Source organism: Balaenoptera borealis, assembly GCF_965194805.1.
Source record: "Balaenoptera borealis genome assembly, contig: HAP1_SCAFFOLD_1622, whole genome shotgun sequence".
NCBI lineage: Eukaryota > Metazoa > Chordata > Mammalia > Artiodactyla > Balaenopteridae > Balaenoptera > Balaenoptera borealis.
Genome location: NW_028122613.1, coordinates 21948 through 33990, shown reverse-complemented (window position 1 = coordinate 33990; position 12043 = coordinate 21948). Strand labels below are relative to the sequence as shown.

General features: G+C 46.2%; 1 protein-coding gene across 1 annotated transcript in view; it reads right to left on the bottom strand.

The window, feature by feature from the left end:
• Positions 1 to 12043, bottom strand: part of LOC309622143 (uncharacterized protein) — a gene marked incomplete at its 5' end in the record, with an annotated part of 101653 nt that overhangs the window by 71370 nt on the left and 18240 nt on the right. The window contains one exon of the mRNA XM_082409291.1: positions 4776 to 4913. Within this exon, the coding sequence (XP_082265417.1) occupies positions 4776 to 4913 (138 nt within the window). The remainder of the gene's footprint in view (positions 1 to 4775; positions 4914 to 12043) is intronic.

The following is a 12043-nucleotide window of genomic DNA, read 5'->3' as shown; positions in this document are numbered from 1 at the left end:
AAGAACACCTAATGCAGGTGGGAAGGTGGGAGGGCCACTGTAGAGGTCATCTATGCTACATGTACAAGAACCCCGAGAGCACACCAATCGGTACCACACTTTTCACTGCTGTAGCCGATCGTTCCCCCTGTACTGCCACACTGTAGCACTCCCTTCCCTCATCTACTGCTATAGTCTCTTCGGAAGGTGTTTCAGAACTCTTGTTATGAGAGTGCCAGTTGAACTGTCCTCACTTCCTTCATTTATACCAGGATTGAAGACCTTGTGGTCCGAGATCCTGTCCAGAGAGCAAGCAGGCTAAGACTCTGTCTTTGTTGATGTATTTCATCAGCAAGGGCTCTACCCCCTCTCCTAGTTCATGGTGTGACGTGTTCTTGGCCTCTCGGGAAAGTGGGGAGAATGGAAAGGACCCTATATGAGAATGCTAGGCTTTGTAAAACATTTCAGGTTTTTAAAAATAAGACTCATTTTGTATTGGACTTATAAACAGTCCTATGAAATACAAAGCGAGCCGAGAATCAGCGACAGGAAAGGCTCACCAGTAAGAATTACAACAGTCACCGCTTACCTCGTAGCATAGGGCACTGTCCGTGATCCTTAAGAAGAGTTAGTAGAAATGCCTTGCCCATCTTGCCCCTGAACCCCTTGAAAGGTACACGACTGCTGTGTTGGTGTTTAGGGGGAGCATCTCACTTACCAGGGACTGACTTCTCCCTTGATCCCTTTGTAGGGATGGAGACCTCCCCCCTGGTGATGAAAAATTCCCTGGGATTGCAACCTCCAAGCCAGACGTTTTGTGTGACACAAAGTCAAGAACTCCCCAAGTCCTGCAGTAGCAGAAACAGCCACATACTTGAGAGTAACCCACCATCTGAACTTGGGGACATTTCAGTGACAGCTCCAGTCCAGAGTGCCAGGCGTCTCCTGGCCCTGCCTCCAGCTCCAAGCCAGGGACAAATAGAGAGTAAGCACGTGGATGATATCAAAACCAAGCTTTCAAAGCCTCTGGATGCCTACCAGATCCCAACAGAGAACCAAGATCCTCCACTACTCCCTTTAGGAATCCCTGATATTCACCAGCCGCTGGCCTGCACCGATCCCCTCAGCCAAGAGGAGCAGCCTGGTTCTGAAAATGCTGATCTGGGAGAGAACAGCCGGAGTCGTCAGGACCTAGGGACACTTGAAAATGGGATTGAACCTAGCAGTGGTCTTGCAGACATTACTACACTGGCGGAGGATATTCACCTTCCCCAGCTCTTTAATCCTTTGAAAGATCTTGATCAATCCCAAGGTCCCAACGTGATCAAAGCTAAAGACACCAGAGCCATTAAGGTGAATCAGGTGCAGGAAAAGCCAAGTGTCATAAAGGTTCCCTCTGATCAACCCAGGAAGAACAAACAGAAAGCCTCTGAGCCTATCAGTGGCGCTCCCAAGGCCAAAATCCAGCCAAAGAATCCAGAGTGCCTGTTAGGGGGAGAAGTGGTTACATGCCACGCTGCAGTCAGTGACAGGGCTCCTGTGAACACGGCCAAGCACTCTCAAGGCAAACCTCAGAAAGCTGCATCCAGAAAGATCAGCAAAACTAAGAGCCACGGGCAGGAAAAGACCAAAAGGACCAGAGGGAGAAACAAGGCTGAGGAGAACAAGCAGTCAGGGAACAAAGTCAAGGCAGAAGAGAAGCCAGCAATCCCCCACACGAAGCGAAAGGAACACCAAACTGAGCTTCTCCAACAGAGCTTTCAAAAGCCTCGAACCTCCCTTGGCGTGCGCATGCTGGAGTCTGTGAAGGTTCTTCATGCGCTGGGGAAGAAGAATGAGACGAAAACTGGGCTCTCTTCCTGTCGGCTCTTGGGAAAGTCAAGCAACCCCAAAGACCCCCAGCCACCCCCAGCTATCCAGCCATGGCGGCATACCCCACGTGAGGGGAAGGGTCCTGAGAAAACGCAAGTCCAAGCCCAGAAACCAGACAGCAGTGCTGAAACAGAGTGTCCGTCTCCAGCCCAGTATGAGCGGCCTCCTCCTGGGAAGGTCAAGTTGATACCTCTGCCTTTTTCTGCCTGGGACAAGCCTCAAGCTCGACCCGCTCCTCGGAGGCCACAGTCTCTGGCCTCACATCGGCCTGCTGGGGCTTACCGTGCCCAGCCTGGTTCTACTGACTCAGCTCAACCTGCTGCAGCCAATTCATCCCAGCCAGCTCCTGCCTCTTTGCCAGGCCCCGCCAAACCAGCTCAGCCAACTGTGACCAACCCAACCCAACCGGCTTGGCCCAACCATACCCAGCCTCGTGTCCCTCAGTCTGCTGCTCCTAGGCCTGCACCCTCCAAAACTTCATCTGGCGCTCCTCTCCAGCGGGAGCCTGTTCCCCCTGCTGTGAATAAGCGCCAGTCCCCACCCAAGCTCCAAACCCACTTTCTACTCCAAGACTTCAGCAAGCAACGAGTTCCATGGAGGGAACCCAACGTGCCTGAGCCAGTCATGTCAAAGCCCATCGAACAAGAGCAGAGGCCAGAGCGAGAGGCCATGAAGAGGCGGGCTCAACAACAACGGGAGAATGCTGCCAGATACACCTCTTCGGGCAAGCTGCAATTTTTCACCGAGAGGGAAAACGAAATGGAAATTGCCGACTACTACGGATACGTCAAGTGAGAGCTGCTAGGATTCTTGGTGCCACCTTGGCTACCAGCTGTTCTTCCATACACAGGTAAGACAGGTATAGAACTGAATAAGTAAATGGAATACAATTAATAGACGAGTAACAAACCTTTCGAATTTTCAGATGCTGCTAACTGGGGCGTGAGAAAGGAAGGACTGAAAGTTGGATGGGAGAATGAAGGAAAGGGGTAAAAACTGAGCAAAGAGGAAGGAACTTGGCCCAGGGCTAGGAAGGCCAAAAGAGACGTATGGATTTAGGAAAGGAAGCAGGAGCGAGGATGAAATGGCAGAAGTAAAAAGCAGGGTCAGAGGTCTGGGTTGAAAGAACACAATTGGAGTAGAGTTGAAGGTGACAGAAGATGAGTCTAGGTTTACTAGGAGAAACAGAAAAAGTCTCTCGGGGACGCTGGCCTTAAGTCTCACAACCACCAGATAGGTATTTCAGAAAACAAGAGGTTCAGGACACATCTCTGAAAGGTCTGAGTTGCCTTATTCAGGTGTGACTGTAGTGGGGGAATAGGGAAATCTACCAGAGAAGTGGCTAGGGCTCAGAGTTATCCTAGGGGCAGCTGACGACAGGGGCAGAGCCAAGGGAACTGCTGGATCAGGAGGCCCACGAACAAAGCAGGGGCATAGCCGCCTGTCACTTCCCTGCCAGGAAGGAAGCCAGGTATATTACTGTAACCAAGGCACACTGGGGTCTTTACTGTATGGAGAACTTGGCTCCTGCCCGCAATCCTACGGCTCGGCGTCACACACAGGAAGTAGGGCCTCTGGGCAACCAGAAATGGGAATGGGACTGAAGGAGATTCAGCCCACAAATATCCGACCACCAGCTTCCACCTCTGCAGTCTGCCACCCTGTGTCTGCTCAACGCATCACAGAAACAAGTTTTCAAGGTGAGTATACAGACGGCAGAGAAAAGTTGAACAATGAGGTCAGCATTCAAAAATGGGGTCAAATCGACAGCTGGGAAGGGGTGTAGAGACAGGTAGAATTTAGATCCTGAGCCTTTAATAACCACTACCTTCTCTCAGTGCTCTCTGTTTTTAGACTCTATATGAGAACACCTAGGGCTTCCCTGGTGGCGCCTGCCAATGCAGGGGACACGGGTTCGAGCCCTGGTCTGCGAAGATCCCACATGCCGTGCAGCAACTAAGCGCATGTGCCACGACGACGGAGCCTGCATTCTAGAGCCCGTGAGCCTCAACTACCGAAGCCCACGTGCCTACAGCCCATGCTCCGCAACAAGAGAAGCCACCGCGATGAGATGCCCGCACACCGCAACCGAGAGTAGCCCCCGCTAGCCGCCAACTAGAGAAAGCCCGTGCACAGCAATGAGAGACCCAGTGCAGCCAAAAACATAAATACGTAGAATAAATAAGTTCAAACAGTAAATAAATACATAAACATAAATTACAAAAAAAAAGAACACCTAATGCAGGTGGGAAGGTGGGAGGGCCACCGTAGAGGTCATCTATGCTACATGTACAAGAACCCCGAGAGCACACCAATCGGTACCACACTTTTCACTGCTGTAGCCGATCGTTCCCCCTGTACTGCCACACTGTAGCACTCCCTTCCCTCATCTACTGCTATAGTCTCTTCGGAAGGTGTTTCCGAACTCTTGTTATCAGAGTGCCAGTTGAACTGTCCTCACTTCCTTCATTTATACCAGGATTGAAGACCTTGTGGTCCGAGATCCTGTCCAGAGAGCAAGCAGGCTAAGGCTCTGTCTTTGTTGATGTATTTCATCAGAAAGGGCTCTACCCCCTCTCCTAGTTCATGGTGTGAAGTGTTCTTGGCCTCTCGGGAAAGTGGGGAGAATGGAAAGGACCCTATATGAGAATGCTAGGCTCTGTAAAACATTTCAGGTTTTTAAAAATAAGACTCATTTTGTATTGGACTGACAACAGTCCTATGAAATACAAAGAAAGCCGAGAATCAGTGACAGGAAAGGATCACCAGTAAGAACTACAGCAGTCACCGCTTACCTCGTAGCATAGGGCACTGTCCGTGATCCTTAAGAAGAGTTAGTAGAAATGCCTTGCCCATCTTGCCCCTGAACCCCTTGAAAGGTACACGACTGCTGTGTTGGTGTTTAGGGGGAGCATCTCACTTACCAGGGACTGACTTCTCCCTTGATTCCTCTGTAGTGATGGAGACTTCCCCGCTGATGAAAAATTCCCTGGGATTGCAACCTCCAAGCCAGACAGCTTTCCTATGGAATGACAGAGAACTTGTCAAGGTGAAACACCAGTCTGCGGGAGAAAGGGAGGAAGAGAATGATGGAAATCGTTTCTGGGAAACTATTTTTACATTATGTGTTGTTTGTTCCCGGTAAATAAACTGAAATCTTCTTAACAGTACAACAAAATCTAAACCACTAAAGCCAACAATACAGGAGTATAACGTTCGACAAAAATTTCTTTGGCTGCGCAGCATGTGGGATCTTAGCTCCCCAACCAGGGATTGAACCCACGCCTGCTGCATTGGAAGCGCAGAGTCTTCACCACGGGACCACCGGGGAAGTCCCAGGACTATCACTTTTAAAGGAGAAGGTACAAACCCCTCGGTTCTATGAACTGGAGATTTTTAGTAAGAAGTCAATATATTTGTTGTTAGGCACATTTTATGTTAGGCTGTCTCCCTGCACAGGATGCAGGCGCCTTGAGAATGGAAGTCATATCCCTCTATAGTACGTCCCTCTTCTTTCTGCTTTGCAGTTTGCTGCTCCACTTGTTCAACCCCACCTAGTAATAACCTATACTTCCCTTGTTCCTGTTTTCCCATCTGGAAAACAGACAAAAGGCAACCAAACAACGCAAAGGTCTCAACAAATAAGGGATATCCAAAACCAGAGATGGCCAGAACTTCTGTACCCCTGATGAAATAGTCCTCATACAAAACCTGATAATCAAATTCCTTAATGCTAGGAATCACAGTGAAAAATAGTATCTGAACTGACTTCTGTCAGATGAGTGAGAACTAAGGTTAATTCAGTGTATCTGAAGCATAGAAAGTGAGGGCAAAAGTGGCACAAGATGGGGCTAGAGAAGCAGAGAGGATTCTAGACCACGCAGAGTCTTAAAGGCCAACAGTGTGTTTTCTATTCTCAAAACAATGCTTGTGAGCGATGTTTATGAGCAACGTTCCAACTTGCTTTGAAGGTTTCTTGTGTGAAGAGTGGATTGGAAGGAAACAAGATATATGGACACCAGTTAGGACCTAATCGCAACAGACAGGCAAGTTCAGTATTAGGAAGTTGAGGAAGAGCTGGCTGACAGATTCCAAAGAAATTCAGGAGATGAACTGAAGCGGGCTTAATGGGGTAGGAGATGGAGGAAAGGAAGGTCTTAGGGAATTCAAGGGTTTACTGCACACATGAGCAAAGTCTCAAAATTAATCATTTGAACGTACAGAGGCGGATCTCCCAAATGACACCGGTTAGGAAGCAACGGTACGCCCTTTAGAATTCCTAGAGACAACACAAATCAACTGTTTCGATGGAAAATTCGGCGGGACTCTTGATTTCCATGGGAATACAGAGAAAAGAGACACTGATCTGGCTTGCAGGTATATTTAGGAAGCTGTTAGCCGGACATCACCTACTAGTATCATGTAAGTAGGCCGTCCGAAGTAGGAAGCTTAGGGGAAAAACCTGGAGGAAAACTTAAAAGCTTAAGCCACACCTCTACACTACACCACCTTTCACAATTTCTTCTCAGATAAGCATCATCCCCATCAGTGAAGAAACTCGTTCGTACCTCATAATAGGAAAAACAGGCCTAAAGATTCAATGTGTGTCTTGGGAGGTCCCATCTATGCGATATCTTCCTGGGACCAGAAAAGGCCCCAGGAAGATCCATCTCTGCACCCCTGAAAGCTTACCACCAAGGAAAATGACTAGGTCCATAGATTTCCTCCCTCAAACCAGCTTACCTCACACATAGATCATTAGCAACTCCGCCCTTACTCACATTATCACAGTCACAAGAGTGGTTAGGGAGAAAAGCACTAACCAGGGGAACTAAAACAGAGGCAATCCAGGCCAAGCTGGGCTGGTGGCAGATATCTTGCTCCTTACGCTCGGGTGCATAATGCGACTCACCACAGTGCCTTTTTCACAGACCCTTTTGAACGTTTCTCCACAGAATCCAACAGCTCAAGTTAGTTCATGACGCTTCAAGGTCAACAATCGTCAAGAGAAAAACATGCAATATGTCTTACAATGTTGGATTCCTTACAAACAGGACAAGGAGATAACCATGTAGACAAAACCAGAGCATTTGAAAACATCTGTATTCTACAAACACACCAGTGAATGCTATAAATAAGGTACTATGACATAAAACAAAATGAAAACTAGATGTGAGACTCTTCTCTTCAGTGTACAGACTTCATGGCAGTTGCTGCACACTATCTAGCTACTTAGATCTTTAACTCTCTGTTCTGTTAATACCAAATGAGGCCCAAGTGTGTCAACCTGTTTCCCACAGAAACCAAAAAGTCTACATGCATCTCTTTTCTCCTGTGCCCTTTCACCTTACCTGCTCCCAATTCTCCACCAACGTCCTCCTCTTTCTCTAATTATTCTCCTCTTCATTTTGCTTGGCCTTGCCCCCAAGCATGCAAGACAGAGAGTCCTAGAGGTCCAAGATTCTAGAGTGGCTGTTTGCAAGGCGGAGGAGATTACAGTAACTGCCACACTGTATATACTTCTGTGCAAAGAAAAAGGGACAGTGTTCAGAATGTCTCTCACATATAACAAGAGCTGGAGATGGCAGGATACCTGTGTGGCCCAAGGAACTAGAGCTAGCAAATTATGGGCCAAACAATTGCAACCAAAGGCTGGAAGAGGAAAGGTCTGCAACCAGCTCTGTCTCCTAGCTCTCTGGTATTTGCTGCCAACGGGCAGAGTCTATTTCGTGAAGCATCAAGCACTGAAAAGAAGACTCCTGCTGCTGGAAGGTGACAGGAAGTAACGTCCAATGCAAGATCAAGGCTTGTCCTCGAAGCAATGCCCATAATGGAAGAAAAAAAAAAAAGAGAAAGCGGAAGAGAAATGTTAAGTCGCAAGTCCAACCTGGCCCCCAGCCTAGCCCAGCCCAAGGAAGGTAGGAGTCAAGGAGAAGAAACTAAAAGAGAAGAGCCTTGGACCACAACATTCTCCACAAGGTACACTCAACAAACTTCACCCTACTCTTGAACCAAGTTACAAAAAGAGCTTCTTAATCCCTACTTTGGCTCCTTAAAAGCTGCTATCAGTTCACTCATTAGACACATATGATTTCAGAACAACTGTAATAGTTCAAACTAGATGGCTCTTTCCTTCCTAAGGATTATTAATTAAAGAAGATCTATATAGCTCTAAGTATATGATACATAAAATAGAATACTCTGTAGAATATAAGTAACTCTTAGTTCAGTGTATTAATGAACGTCTGTAAGAAATGTGGCAATGATTTCCCTAATGGAAGAGCCTGGGGGAGGTAAATCTGTCTTCTAGGATTTCCTCCCCAGAGCTCAGAAACTCAGGTGTTGTTTTAGCTCTCCTACACTCTCTTCACCCAAGCCCGCCTTCCTGTTGGGGATCGGACCTCCCTATTGGCTCTCTCATACCTTTCAACTGCCTGCTTTGTGACATCACTCTCCTACCAAACCTACTACCACTTGGTAGAGTCTTGGGGTTTCCGTGGAGCTGTTTGGACCAGTAACCAGTGACCTCTGTACTGGACACGTGCGCCGTTCAGCTGCAGCCACTCGGACATCCTCTAGTGTTGTCTCCTCATCCCTGGTACCTGCAGTGGATGCTTCCTCTTCTCTGACCATGTCAGGTAAGAAAAGAAACTTTGGAAAGTTTTGCGTTCGATTTCTTTTGCCCCTAAATTGAGTAGGAGATTCAAAATAGCATGGAATAATGAGGGAAAGTATTGAACTACACGTCTGGAGACCTAATTTCAGTTTTGACTTTGACGTTTACTATCTGTGTGACTTTGGACAAATCACTGGCTGTCTCACAAAGCCTGTTGCTTTCCTTAACTGTTACGTTAGGATACCACGTTGGGTTGATCACTCTGATCCCCTTCTTTTCCAGTATTGAGCCTTAAAGGGTACCCATGTAGAAAACGAAATCAGACACTTCTCAAGAGTGTTTCAACAGAAACATAGAAAAGTCAGGGGACATAGAAAACTAGCAATATATACCAAGATGTTTCATCTCTAATGGTCTCCCTCCACTAGGATTTCGACTAGTTGAAAAGAGAGAATAGGGAGAGAGGATGGAGAGTACTGGGCTCTACAGGGAGGCACAGAGTCGAGCGTAAGGAAGTTTAGGATGGTTTTCAGTAGCACAGGCCAACAGGCACCAAGAGATGGGAGAAAATGTAAGAATGAAGAGGGAAAGCATAGAGGAGCTCTCAAGAAAAACGGAGTTTGCAATGGAATGCTGATGGGAACCAAAGATTTTCAATTAAAGCAGAAACAGCACAGAGGGAAACCTGCTCAGAGCAGGGCAAAACCAAGTTGATGGTAGCAAACCCTTACATTAACAGACTAAGAAGGAAAGTAAGGCCAGAACAGGGGATCACCGGGAAAGGCAGCTTATCAGAAAAGTCATACTCCGTTTTCTTTCTTTTATTGCCTCTCTGAATACAGTTGGCCACTTGACAGTTTTGAATATAAACATTTTAGAAATACGTTTTAGAAATGATGCCTCCTATAAACAAGCAACCACAGTGGTTATCTAGGGGGCTGCTTTTCAGTGTTTTATTCTTTCTAATTTTTAAACTAGGTAGACATTTCACCAATTCAACATTTTAAGTGATATCTTCTAAATTGAATCAGAAGGACTATTTTCCTTGGTGTGATATGTAGGTTCTAAGGCAAGGCTGCTTTTCATTTTTACAGTTATTTCCTTCCTAACACAGAGAGCACATTGATCAACAGCCATCGTTCGCTTGTAGATCTTAGCTACCGAAGAAGAAGAAGAAGAAGAAAAAGTCAAGCCCCACATCTCTAATTCCCCCCACTTAGGGAATTCCCTGGCGGTCCAGTGCTTAGGACTCGGTGCTTTCACGGCCAGGGCCACGCGGCGCGGCCAAAGAAACAAAACAAACAAACATCCACGTTTATCGAAAACCATATTGTGGAGTCCTGTGGATTTTCTTACATTTGAAAATCTTTTTTAATTGGATTCTAGGCATGATGGTTTTTTGAGGTTTTGGGATGCCATCTTCTTGGATGCTGAAGATGATTCTAATCTAAGTTCTAGGATAAATCCAAAAACCTTCCTGATACATTTTAAGCTTCCTTTCTGCTTATTATATAAGCTATATTCATTGAAATATATATTTCTCCTAGGCTTAATACCTCTTACTTGCTGGGTAAAAATATGAAGGAGCACAATAATGAAACTCTTTTACACTTATTATTTTGCTGTCTGCTTCGTACCGGTTTTCATTGAAATACTTGTCTATATGTGTTGTGGCTACCTATACATGCACATTTATTGCATTCTGTTGCTTGTTATGCATTTTTTACTGACATACCTTCTCTGTCTGTATGCATTGGCTAGGAATTCATTCACCTCTATCACCTCCATCGTGTTTTCTGGTTAATAGTATTCACTAAAATAGAGTGGGCAAAATTCACTTTCATAATATTGCATGGATGGTACAGAATGCCATTTGTTAGTAAATTCATTAGGCTTCGATACTTGCCACATACCCCAGTTTTCATTAATATCTATGGATTTCTTTTTCGTTAACGTAATATGCTTGTCATGATTTTTCTTTGTCTTTCTAGAACTTATTGTATCTTCCTCCATATAAATCATACGCAATAGATCAGCTTATTCATCTATTAATTATTACTGCTATTATTATTGGTGGTGGTGTTATAACCACTTTATAGGTGAGGAATCTGAAGTAATCAGATAACTTTTCCCTTTCCAAAAGCACTTAAGAAATCCACTTTCGGGTAATCATTTTGAGGTAGGATGAGAAACCGGGCTTGAAGAGGGCAAAAATGACTCTTTCAATTCACCAGTTGGACTGAGCTGTACGTCACCTCTAGGTAATAGCGTGGGAACTGCACAAGCAAAGGGAGACACTGAAGACGACCATGGTAATAGCCGTACTGTTTTCTAATGGACAAAAAAAATGCCTATATTATAAGTTCTATTTCTCCTGCTTTCTGGCAGTATCATGCTCAGAGTGGAGTCCTGGCAAGGAAGTCAGGATACTTAGGTTCTGAAACCTGGTAATGATACTAACATAATGAGAGAACTTGAACAAGTCAACCCGACCTCTCTGAGCCTCAGTTTCCTTACTCACGAAATGAGACTGAGAACATCGAAGTTCTCTAAGGGCCTCCTAGTTCTAAAATGCTTCCAGTCTAGGAAATAGCATAGAAGTCAATACGAGTGCAGGCTGAAGGGAAAGACAGGGCAGGGAGAAGGTTGCTTCCAGCCTAGAGAACAATCTCTGAACCACACCACTTGGCTCTTCTGCCCGTCTGTGCCCAAGATGGGAGCACAGGCAGTTAATAGAGAAGAGTGGAAAACTGCTCAGTCCTTACAGCCATCATTAACTGTCTGATTTTGGGTTTCTCAGGAAGTAGTGATAGTAGAGGTGTCCTGATAGCAAGAACCTTCAGATGATGCCGTTCCTCAAACGTAGTGAGAATTTCTCAACCTCCCTGAGTTTTTCATGACCCTCTTGTTCTTACAGAAAATTTCCAACATCCATCTCTACTTGGAACTCTAAATTCTCTGCAGCATTCTCCTCCTGTGGTGAGCAATGCAACTTCCCTAACACGAAGTGTCTGCAACTTCTCCAGAGTCTCTGCCCCTGCCGTCAGTTCGGCATCGGCTACCGGTACCCCTTTCCAGACACTCATGGGTAGTGCCTACCTTTACCAACATTCTAGCACGACTATGTTATCTGGAGTTACTGACCACAGCCAGATCTCCACTTCAGCTGCTTCCTATCCAGGTGTTCTTGAGTGGGACATCACAGCAAGCACTGAAAAGAATTCTTCTTCACTCGGAGACTTTACTCTGGCACTCACTGACCGCCACACAGCTGCCTCCTCCATGTTTCTGGCAGCCCAGTATGATAAAACTTCAGACGCCAAGAACATGGTCCCTCTACATCCATCGCTTTCTGCCAGCCTTGCTCAGGGAACACCATCTCAGATTCCAAATCAGGGGCAGAGCCGCCTGCCACTTCCCTGCCAGGAAGGAAGCCAGGTATATTACTATAACCAAGGCACACTGGGGTCTTTACTGTATGGAGAACTTGGCTCCTGCCCGCAATCCTACGGCTCGGCGTCATACACAGGAAGTCGGGCCTCTGGGCAACCAGAAATGGGAATGGGACTGAAGGAG